This window comes from Suricata suricatta, chromosome 12 (assembly GCF_006229205.1).
Source record: "Suricata suricatta isolate VVHF042 chromosome 12, meerkat_22Aug2017_6uvM2_HiC, whole genome shotgun sequence".
NCBI lineage: Eukaryota > Metazoa > Chordata > Mammalia > Carnivora > Herpestidae > Suricata > Suricata suricatta.
The window spans coordinates 31,183,779-31,208,355 of record NC_043711.1 but is presented as its reverse complement, the minus strand read 5'-3'; the positions used below and the strand labels follow the sequence as shown (position 1 = coordinate 31,208,355).

At 44.9% G+C, this 24,577-nt stretch overlaps 1 protein-coding gene across 1 annotated transcript in view; it reads left to right on the top strand.

Moving 5' to 3' along the window:
* The window catches only part of ADAMTS9 (ADAM metallopeptidase with thrombospondin type 1 motif 9), a 161,532-nt gene extending 145,342 nt beyond the window's left edge, over positions 1-16,190 (top strand). Inside the window, exons 38-40 of the mRNA XM_029917014.1 lie at positions 3,301-3,405; positions 13,634-13,728; positions 16,090-16,190. Of these exons, the coding sequence (XP_029772874.1) occupies positions 3,301-3,405; positions 13,634-13,723 (195 nt within the window). The 3' untranslated portion in view covers positions 13,724-13,728; positions 16,090-16,190. The remainder of the gene's footprint in view (positions 1-3,300; positions 3,406-13,633; positions 13,729-16,089) is intronic.
* The last annotated feature ends 8,387 nt before the right edge of the window (positions 16,191-24,577 follow it).

Sequence of the window (24,577 nt, the reverse complement as noted above, 5' to 3'; positions counted from 1 at the left end):
TGTCCTAGCCCATTCTTGAAGCCATTTCAGGGGCTTTCAGAATTCAACTCCTTAGAGATGTATTGAGCACCTAGGTATATTGATGAAAGCCCTGAGTTTTGCAGGAGAAGGTCTGCAAAAGCACACTTGCGCAAGGGGCTTTGTAGCCAAGGGCCCTCCTGTGACCTAGGGACTACACAGAAGCCAAAGAGAATGTTCCTCCTGTCCACACTGTTGCCTTGGGGACTTGCTTAGCAGGAAGAGCAGGTTCCCCAAGGGCCCTCAAGTGAAAATAGAGCCAGAATGTGTTTTTCTGTTCTGATCACCGGGGGAATGCGGCATTATTCTTATCGATGCTCGTATTGGTAGCATTTATTGTTTACTAGGTTTTAGACTTTGCTCAGCATTTCTAGGTTAGTGTAGCATCTCTTCCCCACAGCAGCAACCCGTGAGAAGGTCCCCCTTTTCTGATGGGAAAATGGAGCGAGATGTTGGGGAGCTTGCCCAAACGCACACAGCTGGTGCTCAGTAGCGGTGGGAATGGATCCCAAATGTGTCTGAGTGCATATCATGACGGCAGATGTGTCTGCCCAACCCCGCTTGCAGACGGGACTTTGCAGCCTTTTAAAACTCTCCTAGTCTCAGGCACATCTTTCTCAAACCCCTCTGGACCCTCTAGTCCGTGCATAGCTCTGAATTATTTTTACTGTCTTAAGTCAGCCAAAGGAGGTACTAGCTATAACTTTCACGCCCTCTGCCCTGCGAATATGAGGGCTGTAGGGGCAAAGATGTCTCACCTGGAGCTCAAAGGACAGTCTTCACTCCTCAGGGGACTCTCAACTTAAGGCGGTCATTATCAGCTGAAAACATAGGTCCCCTGTGCTGGAAAAGGTGGAAAGAGAATGAGGAGGAAGACTACCTTTTCCATGGACTCTGTCACCTGCTCCAGGAGGGCAGATCTAGCTAGACACGTGTATGGAGGGTGCTCAGTGGATTTCCAGATCAGCTGGGGGTGTTGCTGGGCCAGAAGCCGGGTCAGGGGCCTGGACCTTTCAAGAATCTTGAGGTCAAAGCAGATCAAACTCCCTTCTCCTGCAGTAAAGGGGGAGCAGACCATCTGTACGGGAAGCAGGGGGGGAAAGGGAGAAAGAGAGGGATCCTTGGCAGCAATGTGGTCTGGACATAATGAATGGAGTGGACACCCGCCGCAGGACAGGCAGGACAGTGAAATAAGGAAATTGGTGGGATCGCGTAGCTTGGAGGGGTCCGTGTCTGGGGAGGCCAGGCAACGGCCGGCTGGGTGCGTCAGTCCAGCCACAGCTATGGACGCTTACTGAGACCACTTCACCCAACAACCACTCACGTCTGTAGAGTTCTGTCATAATTCCCCAAAATATTTCTTAAATATCACCTACTCTGTGCCAGGGGATGAGTTGCGTGCATTTTACCTTCTACCCAATTCCCACCTATCTGCAGTGTACACATTACTAACCCATTTTACAGATGGACTCAGGAAAGTTAAACCTTTTGCTTGAGGTTACAATAAAAGTAGAGGAGCCTGGATTCTAGGAAAAATCCAAACTTCCACAGCCAGAGTTCCTCACGGTCAGGACTACTAATGTTGCAGACTGGATCAGTCTCTGTTGTAGGGACTGTGGTGTGCATTGCAGGCTGTTTAACAATACCTGTGGTCTCTACCCACCAGACGCTAGTCACACACACACACACACACACACACACACACACACACACACACACCTGCCAGTTATGACAACCAAAAGACCTCTAGATATTGCCAAATCTCCCCCACCCCGGGGGCAAAATCATCCCCTATGGAGAGCCACTTAAGAGCTCAAATCACTTCTGTGAACTGGAATGTTATTTGTCCCCATGTCGCAGATGTGGAATCCAAGGCTTCAAAGGGGCTGATAAACTCTGCCTAGTAAATATTGATGGCACTGACACACAGAGGGAGAGAGCCTGCAGGCGATCCCTAGTCCTGGAAGTCATAATGGACAAGCCAGGATGGAATATTTGTTAACAATCAGCTGCCTAGCCGTGTGTTACAGACCATTAGGATACCAAAAACAAAAACAAAAACAAAAACAAAAAACAAACAAAAAAAACACCTCCCCAATACCAAGCCCCTCCCCTCGCTAAGCTTGCTGTTTCTATTGGAGAAAGACACCCAGTATTTCTGAAGTTACAGTAGCAGCCGTGTGCGCCTTATGGCTAATTTCATTTAGCCCTCACTACACTACCCTGAGGCAGATACTGTTATAATCTTCCATTTTACAGGTGCACAAACTGAGGTTCTGAGAACTAAAAAGAAAAAAAAATCTATCCAGGATTTCATCCCCCACCTCTCCCCAAGAAAGAGCCAATTTCTTACATAGATCTGGCCAGCCTGGAAGTTGACCTCGCTTTAGTAAAGACTCCTTGACAAAGTGTGGGAGTGTGAAAGGTTCAGAGAGGAAGTAGTCGCCCGTGAGCGTGTTGGTGCAGAACATTTTCGGTTCCGAAACCGCCCCTCGTGGGCGACGAAGCCTCAACAAACTATTTCAGGTGTCTTTGTGGAGTCATTTTGGAAAACGAGAGAGAAACAGAGACAGATGGGGAACGCAGGCCAGGAGCTCTGCGGCGGCGTCTCCTTAGAAATCAACATGGAAACGCCGAGGCCGGGTTTTGAACCGAATCCTGGAGCTGGTTGGGGTCTGGGACACAGGACCCGGGAAGAGGCGGTCCCGCTGCAGGCCGCGCAGTACGAGCCGCGCGCGCCCTCTGCTGGCCGGCTCGGAGAACGCACCTCCCCTTTGATGTCCCGCCCTGCTGTGTTTAGTACGCGCGGTGCTCTGCGCGGCGGGGAGCGGCGGCCCAGGAAGCTTTGGCAGCGAGATCTTGTTAGAAAAATTACACTGTGGCATTTTGTTCCTGAAGGAATCTGATAATTGTGAGCAACATCAGGATTGCTGTGTTAGGGAGGCAGATGGCGCTGGTTGAGAGCGAGGACTTTGAAGTCAGGAAAATGTGAGTTGGACTCTCACTGTCTCCTGCAGAAGTTCATCACTCCGCCGAGCCTTAGTGTCCCCATCTTGGAGAATCCCTTCCTAGAGCTCTTGTGAGGGTGCATGAGAGGATGCATATAAAGTGCCTGGCCCAGACCTCCCTCCCTTTCAAAAAAAAAAAACAAACAACCTCATTAATTAGTAGCTATCGTAATTAATTAATGTCCTTCTCCTTCCCAAGGGTTCGTTTATTGTGTGGCCTTTGCTTAGGACATCACGTGGCCTAAAATTCTTTTTCATTGGCTGTTTATTGCAGGGTCGTTTCAGCATCAACCTTTACGGAACCGGCCTGTCTTTAACTGAATCTGCCAGGTGGATATCACAAGGGAATTACGCTGTCTCCGACATTAAGAAGTCCCCGGTAAGGTGACCTCGTGGCCACAGATGGGTTTTTTCTCTTTTCCTTCCTTGGTCTGTTTTGGTGGTGCTGGAGGGAGGACCGTGCTTTCCCACTTGCTCAAAGTGTTTTGCAGAGTATCAGGAAGGAAGTTTAGGAAATGAATCGAAGGTGAAACATGTGTAAGTTGAGTTTATCAGGAAGAGCCTTGCTTCGCTTCTGGTGAATTCTTCCCTGAGTCCTGAACCTGTGAACCACCCAAGAAGTTAGAGGATGCCTAAGGAGGAAGCTGAAAACAGTTAAGAAGCCGATCAGAGAGTGTGTGGCTCAGGCACCTTGCAAATAGCCTACATGAGATTCCTTTTGTGAACGTAGGGAAAAAGATGTTTGTTTGTTGTTGTAGGAAAAACGGAAATATAAAAAAGAGGCAGGAAGAAACGGGTAACTTATCAGGTGACGTTTCTGCAGAGTTAGAGAAACACGCAGGGGTTTCATAATAACCAGGTTTACATGCTCAAACCTCCTGCCACGCGAGGTGCGGGCCACACGGTGATCAGCATCACCTGAAGCTTGTTGCAAATGCACTTTCTGGGGGTCCCGTAGCTTCTAAGTCAGCATCTGCCGCTGAACGAGGTCACCAGGTAGATCATAAGCGCCACAGAGCTTAAAAGACCCTGATCTGGGCAGTGTTTCTCGGAATCCCCTGGGAACCTGCCACCGGCACCTGACCCGCCGACAAATGGGAAACTGACCAGACTGTGGCCTGTGGTCCCAGGTCCTGCTTCAGCCGTGACCCTCACCACGGGGTGTCCTCAGAGCTGTGGATAGGGGAAGACAGAGAGGAAAAACACAGGGGAAAGGGTTATCATTCCGAAGGAGGGTTGCCAGATCAAATACAGGACGCCCCGTTAAACTTGAATTTCAAATAAACCAGGAACGTTGTTTTTACTGTACATGCATGTCTTAAACACCATGTGGGATATATTTATTCTAAAAATGTTATTTGTTGCTTGTTTGAAATTTACATCTGACTCGGTGCCCTGTATTTTTATTTACTAACCTTATCAAAATCAGAATATAAAGAAGAAATTCAAGGTGCTTCCCCTCAGAAAGGGAAGAAATATCCAGTGGCCATTTCCCAGGGAAATCCCAAAGTTTCCAGAGCCCAAATTTTGAGCTGCCAGGGTTAAATTTGCCTATGAGGAGAAAAAATCTGACTCCCTTTTTTCTCTAACCCAATCAACCACCTCAAATCTGATTCATTAAATGTACACATTGATTGCTCGTAAATCATTAAATGTTTTCCTTTGCACTGAAAGGAATAAAGAGAGCTGACAAAGAGCACACATGCCTTAGCATATGTTCCCAGATTATAATGTTCTTCCCTACCACTACTTTTCAAGGTCCATATATTATGTTTCAGTCATTCTGAGGGACAAAAAGATTAATTCCCCACAATGTGGTCAGACATGAAGCATGATTCTGTAGGAAACCGGCTCTGTAAACTCTCTCACAAAAGTTTCAATCCTCTTAGCCCTATCTGGATTGTGGTTTTCACCCAGAAACTAAAAATAATTACAGCAGAGAGCGCCACCTTCTGGAGAGAATGATCACTGCCCTGCAAAGATGGGTTGGCTGTTTCCCAAGCGTTTGGGAGAAGTTACGCCTTTCCTGGAGGGAGTTGGTTTGACATTTGCCTGCCAGCATTTTTTCTTTTTTTAAATCTTCGTGTTCCATGACAGCCCAGAGAGCCGGAGCTCGAAATTAATCTCAAGGGTCTGCCGAGCACTCCTTAGGAATCCCTGGGAGCCCGGACGGAGCCATCCGTAGAGCTCCCGGCAGCCGTCCCACGTGCTGCTGTGTGTGCCTCACCTGCTCACCTCACCCCTAAGGATGCTCCATGAACATAGGCCTCCCTGGCCAAAGACGTTTGGAAAAACAACTGTGTATTTTATTTCCTTCTTGAAGAGGCACAGTAAGCCTGAGCTTACTCAAGGTTGGAATAAAGTATACAGGAAGGAGGTCTTTGTGCCTTTATCCAAACCAGTGTCGCCCCAGATCAGTGGCTCTCAAGCTGGAGTGTGTATCAGCCTTACCTGCAGGTCTCGTTAAAACACAGCCAGCCTCATTTCCAGCAATGTCCTGGGTGGTGCTAACTAATGCCTGTGTCCTGTGACCGCATTTCAAGAACTCTTGACCTAAGTTAGACCAACCCCAGAGCCTTCTTCTCAAAAGTACACTTTTTAATTTCCCTCAAATAACCCGGTGTTCTGTGGAACACACTTTGCAGAACTGGGCAAAGTCCCGCTCCCACCATTACCCACTCCAGTGTTGCGCCGTGGCACCCCAACCCTGGCCAGGCATCACCTTCGCCTTGCCAAACATCATTCCTTACTTTTCTGCTTTTCTGCTAAGAGCTACAGAGAAACAGCCATAGTGAAAACTTCAATTCTCCAAACCTGGTTGGCAATATGGTGTTTTTCCCAAGCAAAACTACGGAAGACTCTAGTCATGCAGGGTAAAACCGAATCCTCAGAACCACTGTCTCATCATCAGGAACAAAACTGGTAAAAATAAGTCTCATTGTCAGGTTCACTGTGGGCTCCCCATGTCTGGTGAAAAGACGCTTTCTCCTATTTTTGACTAATAAAAATACTACTACTATTACTTATTGGGCATTAATGCATGTACCTGGATTAAACCCCATTTTGCCGGCTTTCTCATCAAATCCTGGAAGGGAGATTGAGGAGGTGGGTGGAGGGTAAGCACGTGATGTTGCTTTGGTGCTGGAATTCGAGTTCCAGCCGGCTGTTGGCTCTTGGTGCTGAAGTGAAAGCTCATGACGGCTACAGAACGCAGAATGTAGAGGTGGAGCGCGCAGACTCCGAGGTCAGATTGCCGGCTTCCGCACTCACTAGCTCGGCCTTCTTGAGCGAGTTATGTAACTTTCTTCATAAAATGAGGAGCATGGGGGTCCTTATCGCTGGGTTCTTGCGGTGGTGGACATGAGAGAAGGGTGAAGAGCTGTTTGCATGTCACTGGGCAAACAGCAGGCGCATAATAGATGTTGACTCTTAATGTTATAATGCTTTCCTAGCTGTTAGGCTTGCTGTAAGGTCTTAGAAGCTGGTCAAGATGATAACAGAAGTAGGCTGACTTGAGATGGAAAAGTGGAAGGACAGGAGAGTGTGGCCTGAGCCAAGGCAGAGTCTGGATATGGCTGGCACCCAGAGCACCATGTGGCTTCTGTCCATGTGGGTCCCCACCCCACCTGGGAGTGAGGCAGGTGGGACACTCCCGTGGCCCAGGGGTGCGTTAGCTGCCCCTGCTGTGCTCAGGAACTATAGAGTTTCTACCCCGCATGCGTGTGAGGGGTGGCCCCACAGGAAGGTGAGCCTGGCCCGGACGTGAGATCAGAAGGAAGACGTTGGCACTCAGAGCTTCATTGCCAGTGACATTCTGTGCACTCTCAGCTCACAGGTGTGCGCAAGGCCTGAAAAGGCCCTCAGCCCCAACCAGAGGTCTGCGGGGGCTCCATGCGCCCATTCTCGGAGCTGCTATCTGACCCCACGAGGAGGGTCTGGAGCAGCCTTGAGGGCTGAGCAAAGGGAAGGGAGGTTCACTTCAGGCCATGTGGGAGAGGTGCCCACCAGTCTTCTTGCTTCCTGGCACACCTGCGGCATTTGTGGGGTCAGCAGGGAGCGAGGGGAGGGGCCTGTGTGTCTGAGGCCTGGCTGCCTGGCCCTGGGGCCTGACAGACATTCCTTGTGCGGCTTGTAGATTCAAGAATTGCCTTGAAATGAAAAATGAATGAACTTTGTATTGTCATAGAGGAGATGGACTCCGTTCATACCTTTTAGCTCGTTTACAACCAGTGGAGTTAAGGTAACACGAGGTAAACGTCGGGGGGCGGGGGGCGGAGCACGTATATACACGGTCCAGATCCAGTTCTCATTCATCATCCATGTACTGCCTCCTAACTCACAGCTCACGTAAGAAAATCCAGCTGTCCGTAAGTATGGAAATCACACTGCAGGCCCAGAGAGGAAATTACGCTTGAGAGATGTGCACTTTTTCTTCCATATGTTCCTATAGGAGTTAGAGGTTTAATATAGTCTAAATATTAAACAATGTGTATATTCACATATATGTGATTATTTAGGGTTATATTGGGAAATACATATACCTTCCATGTTTTGTGAGCAGTTCACCACCAGCACACTCCAAAGAAATGTAAATCAGGGGCGCCTGGGTGGCTCAATCAGTTAAGTGTCCAACTCTTGATCTCAGCTCAGGTCATTATCTCATGGTTCATGAGTTCAAGCCCCGCTTTGAACTCTGACAGCACTGAGACTGCTTGGAATTCTCTCTCTCTCTCTCTCTCTCTCTCTGCTCTTACCCCACTTGTGTGCTCTCTCTCTCTCAAAGTAAATAAGTAAACTTAAAAAAAAAAAGAAAAAGGAATGTAAATCAATGCACTTCAATGCAATTCCAGATGTGCTGACTTTCCTAAATCACAAGAGCCTACCTCCCTGGGTCATATTGATTGAGAAACCAGAAAAATTTGTGAAAAGCATGAAATACAAACATTCATAATGGAGCAGAGAATCACTCATTTTAATTAAATGGATAGCTCAAACTAGGCTAACAAAATATTCAATGAAAAGAGATTTTTAGAGGGCTTGCTTTAATGAAGAAATAAAAATGACTTCGAATTGGTATCTCATTGTATATGAGTGGGTATTTTTAAGATGCTGGAAGTATACCTTTTTCTCTAAAATAGGCCCTGTTTCCATGGCAATCATGTTTATGCTAATTATTTTCTGAGTATGCTTTTTTCTTTGTATTCTGTAGTAAAAATAATAAGTTTTAGCTCCGACTTTATCTAAATCAAATTAACAGAGTCCCAATTAGTGAAATCGCATGAACATTGCAAAGCCATTATCAGAACCTTTATCATTAGCCAGACTTTTCCTCACCTTCCTGAGAATAGGCTCTGATGGGGATTCACACATTAAAAACTACCTTTAAGATAATAATAGCTAATATTTTTTGAGCATGTACATTAGGCCAAGTACTCTGTTAAGCACTTTACATACATTCTTGTATTTATAACAGACCTCTGAGGGTAGACAAATATTATCCCCATTTTACAGATGCACTAGGAAACTGAGGCTTAGAGAATTACTTAAAAATGTGACACAAACTCCAGGTGGTCGGACTCTGGTTCTCTCCACTGCTGGGTCAGGGGAGACTATGAAGAAAGCATGATCTCGGCTGAAATAGGAAACATTCACCGCACATCAGCATTCTGAAGACCGCAGGCCAGGGTTCTAGCTTCCAAAGAAGGTTCCTAGCTGGAAGGCTGGCTGGTCTGGCATCAGAGCCAGTTGATGGTGTCAGATTAGCTCCAGAATTAATATGGGCCCTTAAAAGAAGGACCACTTACGGGGACCTGGGTGGCTCCGTTGGCTAAGAGTTCGCCTTCGGCACAGATCATGATCTCACAGTTCCTGAGTTCAAGCCCCTAGTTGGGCTCTGTGCTAACAGCTCAGAGTCTGGAGGGTGCTTCAAATTCCGTGTTTCCCTCTCTCTTGGCCCCTCCCCCCTCTCAAAAATGAAAAAACATTAATAAATAATTTTTTTTAATTTTAAAAAGCAGGACCAGTTAGAGTCTTGGAAATCACTCTTCGAACTCAATATCCCTCATAATCATAGACAAACAAATTTTTTTTTCAAATTTATTTTTGAGAGACAGAGATAGTGTGAGCAGGGGAGGGTCAGACAGAGAGGGAGATACAGAATCTAAAGCAGGCTCCAGGCTCTGAGCTGGCTGTCAGCACAGAGCCCGACGCAGAGCTTGAACCCATGAACCATGAGATCATGACCTGAGCTGAAGCTGGACGCTTAACTGACTGAGCCACCCAGGCGCCCCCAAATTTTTTAAAGAGAAACTATTTTGTTCTCTTCGTTAAATTAGCAAAGCTTTTTTATCTCGTCTTTATACAAGATTATCCATTATTTGCAATAGATTTTCATAGTTTGGCTGTAGGAGCCATCTTCATGATTTTGACCCAGTTCGGGGAATATAGTCAGAAGATATCCTGGAATGCAAGCACAAATATGGTCCGTCACAGTGTTTTTCTCAATAGTGGAAAATGTGGACCATCTAAGATGCCATACATTGTGGAGGAATGGAAGGGTGAGGGGTGGCTAACACGACATGGTAAATTTACACAGTGAGATACGATGTCACAGTTAAACAAGGAGTTCCTCGCAGCACGATAAAGTGTTAGGGGCATTAATAAGCAAACAGACTGAATTGCAAGTCAAAAAGAGGAGTGTGTATCAGCTTCAGCCTCTCATTCATTCATTCATTTAACAAATGTGTAATTAGTACACCCTGAACAGTACACTGTTGGCTTCTAGAGACCTTGGAATTTAAAAAGACATTGCACTTGAGCACCTGGGTGGATCAGTTGGTTTAAGCATTCAACTCTTGGTTTCAGCTCAGGTCATGATCTCACAGTTCTTGGGGTTGGAGCCGTGTATCAGGCTTTGCACTGAGTGTGCCAAGCCTGCTTGGGATTCTCTCTTTCCCTCTCTCTCTGCCCCTCCCGTGCACATACTTGCTTGCTCTCTCTTTGCCTCTCTCTCTCAAAATAAATAAATTTTAGAAGCAAAAGAAGACATTGACCTTGCCAACATGGGACTTAACATTCTAGCAGGAAGACAGATGTAAAGAAAGTATTGCCGAGTTTTATAGGATGCTATGTGGCAGGCAGCTGGATAAGGAAGGTTTCTAAGAGGAAGTGGCCACTGGGCTGGGTTCTGAAGAATTTAATAGTCAAAAAATGGGTGATCCAGTGCACACAGAGGGGCAAGGGACACGGAAGAGAGTTCCATTCAGAGGGAATGGTATTACATATGCGAAGGCACTGTATTATAAGGGGCATGTCAGAACAACCCAAAGAAATGCAGAGGTCGGTGTGGGATGGAGGGAAATGATAGTATCTAGAGAGTCACAGGATGAACTGGAGAGGCAGGAAGGGGTAGACCAGGGTCCCGCAGACGCTTTCTGTGGGAAACTGAATAATTAATGCTTATTTATAAATATTTTAGATTTTGCCACCTAGGAGGCAAAAATCAGTGCTGTAACTTATGTATTTATATGACAAGAGTAAAAACAAATTTGCGTAAAATTTTTATTGATTCAATTTTAAAAATAATAATCGAGTACAATTTTTTTGTAAGACATATTTACCAGTGAGAACAACGGAATATTTGGGAATGATCATATTTTGCTTCAGTTAGCTGCATATTTTGCTGAATTCTCTATTTTCAAAACTGATCGTAAGTTATTAATGCTGGTCAGCAATGAGACTGTCTGCATTCCATCTTATAAACATTCGTTTACACAAATAAGTATTGTCAAACCCTGATAATCCACAACCATACCATTTTAATTGAGCATATTCACGCCTTGGTGAGCACTTCTAGAATTCTATTAGATTTTTCTCTTGATATTCGCCCTTTAGTATCTTGTTGTATCACCGATTAAGTCCTTGTTGTTGAAGGCAAGATAGAAGCATCTTAAATGCCTTGCTAAGTGGATTTTGAAATGGGAAATTTGCTTGGCCCTTAGCTCAAAGTCCAGAACATGTCGCTGGTGCTGTCGTTTGAGTTCGCAAAGTATATCCACCAAAAACTTGTGTGGCCTGAGATACGGCTTCTTGTGTTAACTCTCAGCAGAATGGATCATACATAAAGCGCTTAGCAAGATTGGATTGGAACACTGTGAGTTGACGTTGAAATGACTTTACCACCTTGTAAGCTGTGCCTATAAATGCAGTGTCGCCTTGACATTTAGGTTCCATTCCCTAAGAAATATGGTCCAATCCATAGCAAAAGCTAATGTCCAAAGCCAGGGGTGTCCAGCTACAGCGACTGAGAACAGTTCTCATTCAGAAAAATGTTTATCCCCAGCTGTGAGCTGAAAGGTTCATCATCAAACCTGTCCACTGCTAAGGGATCAAGCTGCTAGGTGGTAGGTCAGGGCATTCTGTTTCTAGTTCTGACAAAAGAAGTTTATAAAACTGATGCCAGATAAGTTCGTGGTAGCAAAAGCTGCTTATCTTGGTTCTGTAACACCTGATAGATGCTTCTATTTTCTACCAAGCACCTACTGATGGATAATATATTAAATAGTTATAGGCTTCAGACAGTTGACATTTTTATGAGCTTTGTAAATTTGACCAACTAACTCTTTCTCTGCATTCACTTCCTTGTTTACCACTGTCACTTGTCCACATATCTTGGTAGATTCCACATCAGCTGCTCTGCCCTAGTGTTTTCTCAGCCTTTTTGAAATTGTCTTGCCTGAATTTGTTTCACACAGACTAGTCACAGAAGCCAATTCTGTAGTCTCTTCACACTCAGTATTATCTCCTCAAACAACTGAATGATATCCGTAGTACCTACCTATCAACTCGAGAGCAAAAAAAAAAAACCCACCTAAAATTATTTGCCTCATGTTTTAATTGATTATCGATGTTGCTTTCAATGTCATCGAATTTTCAAGCAACTGTTCCTCCCAAAAGGATCGTAGTCTTGATCAATGTATTTTCTCTGGATACATTTGTTCAGCTGTTAACAATGAAACAAGATGATATTAAACCCCCAGGGAGCAAACTGTTTTCCTTGCTTAACTAACACATCAGCCACTTAGAAACTTAACTTATTTGGTTCCATTGTTTATTTTTACTCAGTTCATTTAAAGAAGTTTTTTTAAATGTTTGTTTTTGAGAGACAGAGACAGGGCATGAGTAGGGGAAGGCAGAGCAAGGGAGACACAGAATCTGAAGCAGGCTCCAGGCTCTGAGCTGTCAGCAAAGAGCCCAACACAGGGCTCAAACTCACGAACCATGAGATCATGACCTGAGCTCAAGTCGGACACTTAACCGACTGAGCCACCCACACACCCATACCAAGTTTCAGTTTTTTATTGCACTATGAAGAAATTATGCCATGGTGAGATCTCCTGTTTTGAATTTTCTAAATTTATGGCCATTGCTTTCCTTGTGACTTGGGAATGTATTCTGTGGCTGAGGTTGGTAACAATGATGTATATTGTGTTGTTCTAGCACAGCTGTGGTGTCATTGCACGAGAAACACGGGGCTTTGCCACCTAAATTTGATAACATATGGGGTGTCTGAGTGGCTCAGTCAGTTGAACATTCAGTGTAGGCTCAGGTCATGATCTCACAGTTTGTGGGTTCGAGCCCCGCGTTGAGCTCTGTGCTAACAGCTTAGAGCCTGGAGCCTGTTCCCAGTTCTATGTGTCCTTCTCTCAATGCCCCTCCCCTGCTCGAGATCTGTCTCTCTCTGTCTCTCAAAAATAAATAAATGTTAAAAAAATTTTTTTAATTTGATAACAGAATAGTTCACATACCATAGTACCTTAAAAGAGCAACATGCAAAGTCGCTTTTCTTTTCTTGTTCGGACATGATGGTATGCCCTGGTAATGAAAAACAATAAGATCATGTTACAATAGGGTGACATGCACATCATTCCAAACTCTGCCAGGTCACAGCTGTGTCACTGTGGTCTGCAGCATTCTCCGTAGCAATAAGAGCAGTCACTACTACTCATCCTGCTGTTCTAAGTGAATGAATGAACATGGCTGTGTTCCAATAAAACTTTATTACAGATACTGACATTTGAATTTCATATCATTTTCAAATGTCAGGAGATATTGTTCTTGGTTTACTTCTTCTCAGCTGTTTAAAAATGTAAACACTGGGGTGCCTGGGTGGCTCAGTCAGTTAAACGTCCAACATCAGCTCAGGTCAAGATCTCAGGGTTGGTGGGTTCAAGCCCTGCATCAGGCTCTGTGCTGACAGCTAGCTCAGAGCCTGGAGCCTGTCTTTGGATTCTGTGTCTCCTCTCTCTGACTCTCTCCTGGTCATGCTCTCTCTCTCAAAAAAATAAAACGTTAAAAAAACTTTTTTAAATAAAAATATAAACACTATTCTTGATTGATGATTGATAAACCATAAGAAATGGATGGCAAGCTGGATTGGACCCACAGACCATAGTCCATCAGCCTCTGCTTTAGACCATGTGAGGATGTTGGGCTCTGCTTTTATTCAGAAGGCCTACCTACTGTGCCTGCAAGACAAATGTCCTCAAAAGCCAGCGCAAGCCCTGGAAACACGAGCAGGTGGTCTGAGATGGTGCGTTTTCTTGCAGGACGGTACCCGAGTCATAGGAAAATGCGGTGGCTACTGTGGAAAATGTACTCCGTCCTCTGGCACTGGCCTGGAGGTTCGAATTTTATAGTCAAGGTAAGCAGGTCCCACATTTCTCTCTCTCGTCTCTGTCTCTGTCTCTGTCTCTGTCTCTCTCTCTCTCTCTCATACACACACACACACACACACACACACACACACACACACACACACATTCTTTCTGTAAACTCATGATTAGCCAATGTAGGCAGGTAAGTTGTCCCCAGAAAGTTCACTATTAAGCATCTTGAAACTGACTCCATATTCTAGCTTTTTCTCTCCTGTTCATCTGCCCTGTTCCTCTCTTCTCCGCCCTTAGTATCAGGTCCCCCAGGCTTTCTGCATCAGATTCCTTTGCAGTATTTCTTTAAAAACGTACTGGGCTCCATCTCTAGAGGTCTTTAGGTCTCTGACACATCTAAGAATCTGTATTTTTGAAACAGAGAATTCTGATTCGAGTGACTTAGGGATTAACTTGAGATTCTGCCTGAGAGTATTGCATTAATACTATTAATGACATTGAGCCCTGACTATGTGTCAGGCACCAGACTGAGCACTTTGCTGGCATCGTTTCACAATAAAGCCACAAGATGGGCCACTCATCCCCACTGTACAGATAGAAGCTGAGGTCCACATAATTCAGTAGCTTGCTTAAGATCACAGTAAATTCCTTTCCGGGAGCCATCAGCGTCCTGCACCAAAGCGAGTTTTCTCAGTGAATGTTCTGCTCCACCCACGTGTGACTCACCATGTCATCCACGGACTAGCAGGATCAGCATCACCTGGGAACTTGTTGGGATGCAAAATCTCAGGCCTCACCCCAGACTTACAACATCAGAATCTATTTTAACAAATCTGCAGTAGAGCCATGCTTGTGGAGCTTTGGGAATGCCTGGTCTGACTACATTATGCCGGCAAGTGCTCCCTCTGCTGGGCAAAGGAATGAATTGATCACTCCTTTTCTGATCCCAGCGCCTTCTGCTACAAGGTATGAGTTCAGCCAACTCATGCAACCCTTCTACAACTTATTTGAAGCTGTCAGCAGTCCATTCTCCTGTAGAGCTCTTCAAGATCCTGACACAGGAGTACCTACCCTGACATTTAGGTATCAGTGTTTCACTGTTTGATTGAAATCCATACTCAAAATTATGATCTTAAGTTAGGATTGTTTCCATTGCAAGAGGCAACAGGGAAAAAAAGGAAACTTATCCGCTTAAATAACTGAGAAATCCAAGCACTGTGCTAGCTTAAGGCATAGCTGGATTCAGGCGCTCAGGTGGAGTCTTTAGGACTCTGGGTCTCCTACCAGTCAGCAAGGCTTGCTTCTCATCCTCAGGCTGACCATTTCCCCAGCACCATGAGCTGCCCGCAGAGAACGCTCACGTCCAGTATTCGTTCTGCACAAGAACTCACGCTCTTGTTCGTCACATGGACGCTTCTGAGCCAATCCCAGTATCCAGGAGACTGCGCTCATGTACCCACCTCCAGATGGGACTGACAGCTTCATTTAGAAGAGGAAGGAGAAGTTTGTTATCAGGAAAGAGGAGATGGGGTGGAGGCAGGCAAAGTCAGCAGGAATCCACGCGAGATCCCCATTTTAAATGTATTTTACATATTTGGTATCTAATAAAATAGTTTTGTGTGTGTTTACATGTAGTAAAATTTGAGTGAGTGTATATATATAATATTTCCATGCATGTCTAGGGAAAAGACTAGAAGGAAATATACCAAGATCTGAAGAGCATTATCTCACGTGGGAGATTTTAGGCTAGTAGTTTATTTTATTCTGTATACTCCCCTGAAATTTTTGTGTTTCCATAGCAGACACACATCACTTTTAAAATCCAGAGAAGTTAATAAGTCTCATTTTTAAAATTCTGTCTGGGGGCACCTGGGTGGCTTAGTCGGTTAAGCATCTAACTTCAGCTCAGGTGGCAATCTCATGATTCGTGGGTTCGAACCCCATGTCAGGCTTTGTGCTAACCTGGAGCCTGCTTCAGATTCTGTGTCTCCCTCTCTCTCTGCCCTTCCCCTGCTTGCCCTCTGACTCTCTCTCTCTCTCAAAAATAAACAAACATTAAAAAGATAAAATAAAATGGGGCACCTGGGTAGCTTAGTTGGTTGAGCATCCTGCTTTAGCTCAGGTCATGATCTCATGGTTCGTGGGTTCAAGCCCCGCATCGGGCTCTGTGCTGACAGCTCAGAACCTGGAGCCTGTCTTCACATTCTGTGTCTCCCTCTCTCTCTGACCCTCCCCTGCTCACACTGTCTCTGTCTCTCAAAAATAAATAAAAATCATAAAAAATAAAGTAAAATAAAATAAAATAAAAGTCTGTAAAAAATCTATGGCTTACCTATTCTTGAGCTCCGGCATTGATACAGGAGACTGACTTTCCTTGTTTGGTTTCTTATTTCCAGGTGCTCTGAAGAGGAAGCCATTATGGGATAGATGAAGGATAGTAATGCAATACCTCCACCTGAAATGTGTGCGCGTGTGGGTGCGTGAGGCCTTGTGTGAGTGTGTGGGTGTGTACATATGCACATATATACATACATACACACGCATATACAGGTGTGTATATATATGTGTGTGTGTGTGTATATATGTGAAATATCCTAATGATGTAAAGTTTAATATTTATGTTGGAAATTATTTATTGTGATGTAATATTTTTGTACGTAAAATGATTCTATTGTGACTGCTTTCTGCATTATTTTGTCCCTTGCAGTCAAATCACTGCATTTTACGTACTCTACATTATATGTAGTACTATGACATAAGTGACCCTCATTATCACGGTACACTATTGTTTACTTTCTATCTGTAAATATGTTATTGTGACTTTCCAGAAATTGTCATTTGTCTTTTTAAAACAACCTAGCTGCCATCAAGGTGCTACAGAGTTGTGTCCGTGTATTTTGGCATTTCTAGGCAAGTACCAGCCAATAAGTAATGTAGTCACTTCACAGAATGTACCAGCTACTAGTTATGTTAACTATCTATTCAGTTTCGTCTGATCTCTGGGAAAAACAATTGCTGCCTTGGTGCTATATAATGTACATATTTAAGTGATCATCAGACTCAGAAGTATAAACATTTTTAATAAAAGGGAGGAAGAGAAGGACAGAATGCAATGGACAGAATCACCTGGAAAAGTAAGACCACTTGCTTGTCCTTTTCTCTGACATGCTCGTTGTGGAAGAGAATTGGACTCTGTTCTTTCTGTTACTGTTATTAATCCTTTGCTTCAGTTCCTGGTGCCTCGATCTCTCTGAAGTTACACGGAGGACAGATACTCCAATGCAGCTTCCTTACAGAGTGACACTGAGAGGGTGAGATCCTCTCAGATTTTGCCAAGATGTGTCAAGACGGTGTACACATTTATTAACTGCAAGACAGAGGAACTCGGGACGGCGTGAGCTCCGGCTCCCCCACCACGCCTGGAGAAGTTCTAAACCGTTCCTCATCATCAGGACGCCTAAACGCATTGACTGGTGACATGGCTTTTCTTCAGGCCATGAGCCTCAGACCCTGCCCGTGTTCATGCCCGCTGCAGTAAGTAGCACAGGTGACAAGACACAAACGGTGGAGTAGACGATGCCTGAGTCCGATCTTCCACGAATCCCCTCTTTGTTACTTCTTTTCAAAATGGAGGTGCTGAAGTCAGTGTCTCTTGGCCCTTCCGAGCTGGTAGAAGAGGAGTCACTGCCGATGGCCCACGGCAGACATTCAGTGTTTGAAATCCTGCCTGCTTCCAGAACCCAAAGAGATTAGAAAACATCGGGAGCCTCCTCCCAGCCCAAACAAACTCCAGAGCACTCCAGAAGTTATACTCAGCATATGAATAAGTGTTGTTCTCCTTTATTAATGCATTGTGAAAATATACTATGAATAAATACCGTGACCACATCTAAACATTTGTGTTTCACACGGTTTCTGGACTCATGATTCAAATAGGAATGAAAAGACATCCTTTTTTTTGACAGAAGAAATGCATATTTCTTACTCCCATTGATTACAGTTGCCATAGTCCAGAAGAAGATAGGGGTCAGGGTCTGTCCCTGAGGTCTCCTTTGTTCATCATTCCAATCAGTTGTCTCTTCTGAAAGAGTCTGTGCGACGGGGCACAAATGAACAAACAAAACGGGATTTAAGTGGGTTTAGGGACGTAGTTGTTGATTTATGTAGCAGTAGTTTCTACTCTACGGACGTGATGGTGTCCAAGGAAATGAGAGCTTTCCGAAGAAGTCTAATGAACAGCAAATAGTAGAGAGACGTCCCCAACTTGCCACCTCTCTGCTTGTTTTCGCTCACCTCATAACCACCAAGTACACACTCACATACAGCGAATAAGCAGTCGTCCCCAAAATAACCCTGTTTGGCCCTGGTGGGTTACACATCCACTTCTGGACCAGTCACGTTTGACTTTCCCAGAGGGAAAGGTTTTGTTTCCAGAACAAGTTAGAAAGTATAAAGACAGACAAAAGGCAAAGATACCCACTCCAGATTCTGTGTGAGTGTGTGAGTGTGTGTGTGTGTGTGTGTGTGCGCACGCGTGCAGGCAAGCTCAACTCCCACAGCTCATACCGCAGTCCCAAGCATCATCTAAGACTTGGGTGCTAGGCCTTCCTCTGACATACTAACTGTCTGATTCTGAGCCTTAGTTTCTTCATTTGTAGATTGAGGTTGTTGGGAGTCCCACCACTTACTTGTGAGATTGTTTCTGAAGACCCTTTTAGCCCTACGTCAATGGTGGCAAAGAGCTGCCCTCAAACTGTGCCCCAGCAAGTGTAAACAGGTTTACGGCAGTGAAGACATAAGCCGTTTCAGTCAGGAATCGCATTCTGCTGCTAATTTCAGAGACCTGGCGGCAGTGGTTTACAGCATGAGAAAGTGTGTTTCAGGGGCGCCCGGTGGCCCAGTCAGTTAAGTATCCAACTTTGGCTCAGCTCATCATGTCACAGTTCTTGGGTTTGAGCCCCACATCAGGCTCTGTGCTGACAGCTCGGAGCCTGGAGCCTGCTCTGGATTCTGTGTCTCCATCTTTCTCTGCCCTGCTCACTTGCACGTGCGCTCTCTCTGTTTCTCTCTCACATATAAATAAACACTAAAAAAAATTATGTGCTTTTCATTGTTATGTAAAAGAAGCCTGGAGATATGGCAACTCCACAAAATCATCAGGGACAGAGTTTCTTTCTCTGTCTCCTCTCTTCAATCCTCCATAATTCAACATGGCTGCTAGGCTTCTAGCAGTCACCCCCAAACTCCAGGCAACAAGAAAAAAGAAGTGGAGAAAAGGATAAAATGTGGCCTGGTCCCAGCTCTCTATACTTCTTTTTAAAAAGGCTTTCCAGAAACCACTTTTAATAAATTCCCCTTTAGCTCCTCAGCCATCAGGTAGTCATGTGGCTGCATCTCGGTGGCAAGAGCAGTGGGAAAGGGGATGCTTCTCGGAGCACACTGCCAAACTGAATAGAAGGAGGGATCCGTCCCTCCAAAAGAATGCAAAATGAGTGAGAGAGGCAACCTAAAGTCCGTGACAGGTTCAAGTACAGAGATTCGACGGAGTGGTTTAGAAGCAATTATTGCCAAGTAAGCAAGAGATAATAGGATCTGGGCTAAAGTCGTGACTGTTGTAATTGAGAAAATTACGGCATGATACGGGTGGTGAGATTAACAGGCGCTGATGGTGAATAAATTGAGGGCGGACTGGGAGAGAAGGCACTGGTTAAGGGTTCAGAGATGAGGTTTCATTTGCTTGCAAATACAGCTGAGGAGATACAGAGATGAATGGGTAGATGGCTGAATGGACAGACACAATCTTTTTTCAAGTCTGTTAATCTTTTACATTTTTATAGCACGATACAAATTAAATATTGTCTTTCTTCTCTTTTCACTCATTTTTTTTTATCTAAATAAGATTTATTGCACACATGCAAATTTCCAGGCATGTTCTAGGCACTAGGGGTGCAGAATTAGGGTACAGGCTAGAGACTGGATTAGTCCACTAGGGGCGCCATCACAAAATACCACAGAGTGGGTGGCTTACACCATGGAAATTTATTCTCACAGTTCTGGAGGCTAGAAGTCCAAGGTCAAATGCCTCACCTGGGTCAGACGTCTCCTCCTAGCTCATAGATATCTTTTCCTGCTGTGTCCTGGCATGGGCTTTCCTCGGTGTGAGCACTGAGAGAGAAAGAGAGATCGAGATCTGGGGTGTCTCGGTTTCTCCTCATGAGGACACCAGTCCTACTGGGTAGGTCCCCAGCCTTACGACCTCATTTAACTTTGACTACTACCTAATAGGTCATGTGTCCAAACACAGCCACATTAGGGGTTAGGACTTCAACTTACAAATTTTGGGGGACACAACTCAGTTCCTAACAGAGGCCATAAGGAAGAGATCCCAAAATAAGACAGATCTTTATTTCTCTCTCCTGGCCATGCAGAGGTCAGATCTGGTTGGTGAGTCTGTTCTGTATGTCATCAGAGGACTTGGCCTCCTTCTGTTTTGCGGCTTAGCCATTCTCACAGGTGTTGTCCTGAAGTGGCTCATCCTCACCACACCTGAGTCTAGCCTGTAGGAAGGGGGTATTTTCAGGCAAGATCTGGAAGTTAAACGACTGTTATTCACCACTTGTTGGCAATTGCTTCGATGCATTGCCTTGTCTAGCTGCAAGAGAGGCTGAGAAATTTGCTCTCTCGTGGGCAACTGCACACCCAGCAAATGCCACGTGGAGGCGGGGGCTCTGCTACTAAACGGATGAAGGGGAAGATGGCCGATGGGCAACATGGCGGCTTCTGCCGCCAGCAGTGAGGAAAACCTGCACAAATATCTGCCCTTCGTGCTTACATTTTGGTGGTGACAAATGGCAAAGAAAATAAGCAAAGGCACAACCAAATCACTCCACAGTCGTTTTTCGGCGGTAAATCTGACCCTATTTTCCCCAGGGGCCATCCAGATATCACATGGCTGCCATGCCACTCCCTGAGCACGAGAGCCTCAGAGCCAAAGCTTTCACACCTGCTGCTGCTCCCTTTGCCTGTGTATATCCATTTCTCTGTCTCTTCTGATACAAAAGTAACAAATAGCAAGCTAAACACCTCGTGTGTGGGGTGGTGAGAAGGAATGGAGGGAGAAATGAAGCAAGAAGATGAACCGGAAGTGCTCTGTGTCCTGAGGTAAGTGTATTGGTTTTACTTTTATATTATTTTTCTAATATTTATTTTTGAAAGAGAGAGACAGAGACAGAGCATGAGCAGGGGAGGAACAGAGAGAGAGGGAGGCACAGAATCTGAAAGAGGCTCCAGGCTCTGAGCTGTCAGCACAGAGCCCGACGCCGGGCCGAAACCGTGAACTGTGAGATTATGTCCTAAACCGAAGTCAGACGCTTAACCGACTGAGCCACCTAGGTGCCTGAGTGAGCTTCTGTTTTAAATAAAGTGGTCAGAAATTCCTTTTTCTTAACTTCTGCAGCTACAAAGCTGTGGGTCCCTACGAAAGCTTGCCACCCACCCAGCAGGTGCAGGGAAACTACCTGTCACCTACAGGTGGCGGGAGAGGTCTCCAGTCCAGGTCACTGCGCTGCTGAGCCTTCAATGTCTTCTGCTTAGTTTAGAGAGGATTTTGCTGGAAGGGCATCAGACCTTGGAGCTCCTCACCCTGCAAAGATTTGGCTACTCCCCTCAACCATGTACCTCCAGATTAAAAATAGCTCAGACCACCTCTTTGGTTTTCCTCATGAAGGCTACCTTTTAAAACTATCAAATATTGATTTTTTCCCCTAAGAAATTTGAAGACCATTTTTGCTGCAGCCCTAAGTACATGTTTTGTGGTCAGTAGGTAATCCAGCTACTTTTACATTATTAGTCCCAGTGATATTCTATGAGGACAAAGGGGCAAATATTCAAAGTGCTTATAAGAGATGCATCCAACTACGAGGGGGAAGAAGATAAAATGTAACTTGCATAGACATGTTCACCCTACTATGTGGCTGGCATTTGGGCACTTTGTTAGGACTTGGAACAAATGCCTTACACGTTGTTGGTAGGAGTGTCACAGAGTGGTCAGAGGTGGTGTTTATGTATAGAAAAGGCAACTAACAGTCAATTTATTACATTTACAGGTGCAAAAACCTAGTTCTGAAGCATTGGAGTTCAGCTTAGAAATTCTTTTATTTCTCTGTTAAGGTTTTAGCAATTACTTGCTAAGAACCTTTCAATAATGTTGGCTTCATTTCGGTCAATTAAAAGCCGTCAAATACTTTATATACTATTTATACATTTCACGAAATTTATTTGTCTTATCCTTTAATTATCTAACTTAAGAAAACCTTTCTGAGTACTTAAATATTTTTATAATTGCAAACATACAATATAAATATTACATAAATCAGTGGCATTAAAGTTCTTTTAGGGGCGCCTGGGTGGCTCAGTCTGTTAAGCTCCTGACTTCAACTCAGGTCATGATCTCACGGTTCATGGGTTTGAGCCCCACGTTGGGCTCTGTGCTGACAGTTGGAAGCCTGGAGCCTGCTTCAGATTCTGTGTCTCCCTCTCTCTCTGCCACTCCCCTGCTCCCTCTCTGTCTCTGTCTCTCTCTCAAAAATAAATAAACATTTAAAGAAAAATTTATAAAGCTCTTTTAAATATCCCAAAGTGGAAAATTAATCCAGGATGGCTGTAATGTAAAATTACAAATTTCAATCAAGTGCTCAATGACATGTTTTAAATTGGCATTATAAGCTACCGTGCCTGTAGTTCAAATATTTAAAATCATGGCAATTATAGAAGCTATCAAAGTTTACATATTCCTAACACAAAAATCTTAATATAGTGGTTCTATCCCTGAAGCATTTTTATATCTTAAGTCCGACTCTGATCATGAATAAACGCTGTGCATCCCACACTTATAGACCCAGAGATTCCCAGTGGGCAGATCGGGAGCAGGAGACAGAGTGGTTCTCCTCGCTCCCCCTAAGGAAGCTTTCTGCATCTGGTTATTTCCTGTTGCTGCTGTCACACACTTCCTCAGGCCAGGATTAGAACAATACACATGTATTATCCGGAGTTCTGGTGGGGAGACCTCTACAATGGGTCAGTAGAGCTCTATGTTCCTTCTGGAGGTTTGAGGGGAGAATCCATTTCCTTGCTTTTCCAGCGTCCAGAGGCCACCTACATTCCTTGGCTCCTGGCCCCTCCCTCCATCTCTAAAGCCAGCAGTAGTAGCATGAAAAGTAGCCTTTTCAAGGCCCCTGGGTGGCTCAGTCGGTTAAGTGCCCCTGACTCTAGATTTTGGCTCAGGTCATGATCCCAGGGTCATGAGATGGAGTGCCATGTTGGACCCCACACTGACAGTGCAGAGCCTGCTTAGAATTCTCACGCTCTCTCTCTCTCTCTCCCCCTCTCTCCTTGCCCCTCCCCCCTCAAAAAAGGAAAGTAGCATTTTCAAATTTCTCTCTCCTTATCTGACCTCTGCCTCTATCATCACAAATGCTTTTTCTGACTTTGACGCACTTGCTTCCTTCTTGATTGTATCGGGCCCATCAGATAAGCCAGGGTCTTGTCCTTACCTGGAGGTCCTTCACTTAATCGTATCTGCAAAGCCCGTGTGATATGTAAGGTAAACCCCCATGACGTGTTTGGAGATTGGGTCCCTGTCACCTTTGGGGAGCATGATTCTGTCTACTACACCTTCCCCACGCATTTCAGAGGTATTGGTCCAATGCAGACATGATTGTCCAAATCCCAAATGGGCCACACTGGCCTTTGTGTCCATGACCCTTAACTTTAAGACAGGACTGTTCCCATAGCCCGTGTTCCTGGATTTGAATTCCCCATGTTGCCTAATTTTTTCCAACCACATTCCAAAGTCTGCAATCAATTGCTTGCTTGGATTTTGCACACAGATCTTATATATAGAAATCTTCCTGTCTTGGCCCAGAGTCTTTTGAATTCAACAAGAATTCTGTGTTTTCACTTATACTTCCTGGGATATAGGATTCCTATGATAGAGAGGTGATAACACACTGAATTCTGGTTTCTCTCATACTTAGATGTCTTTGACCCACCCTAGAGAATTAAAGTTCCCCCCTTAGGATGGCCTTTTAGGACATATGATGATATGTACAGAAATCTAGAGGCACCTGGGTGGCTCAGTCAGTTAAGTGTCTGACTCTTAATTTCGGCTCACGTCATGATTTCATGGTTCACGGAATCCAGCCCTGTGTCGGGCTCCATGCTAACAGTGCTGAGCCTGCTTGGGAATCTCCTTCTCCCTCTGTGTCCCTCTCCTGATTGTGTTCTCTCTCTCTCTAAATAAATGAATAAACTTCAAAAAGAAAAAAAAAACACACAGAATGACTCCAAATCTGACATTCATTTAATGTGCCTTGACCCACCTGCGCTCGCTTGCTCTCTCTCTCTCTCTCCCTGCCCATGAGGGGGACCTGCTTTTAGAGCCTTCTTTTTCCCAGCCATAACCAGCATCTCTGGGCAGCATCCGTTTCCCACACCCCCTCCCTCACCAGCACTTACCTTCACCTACTGTGAGTTTATGGTCAGTGCCTGCAGGCTCTAGAACATTCGTTCCCAGCTGTGTAACCTTGGACATACTGCCCACACTACCCAGCCTCACTTTCCTTTTCAGTGACTGGAGGGAGAATAATGGTTCCCATTGTATTTGCTTGCTGAGAGGATTCAATGCGCTAAAACATTTAAAGCAATTAGAACACTGCCTGGAATGGTGTAGGTACTCAGTAGCCCTTAGCTATTAGAAAATATGTAAACCATTAATAAATGCTACATATAACCAACGCTTTAGTTTGGGAAGGGCTACTGTGGAGAAGGTACAAAGGTACTGACTCAACTTTTACCTCAACTCCATGTCCTAAAGCTTAGAAAACT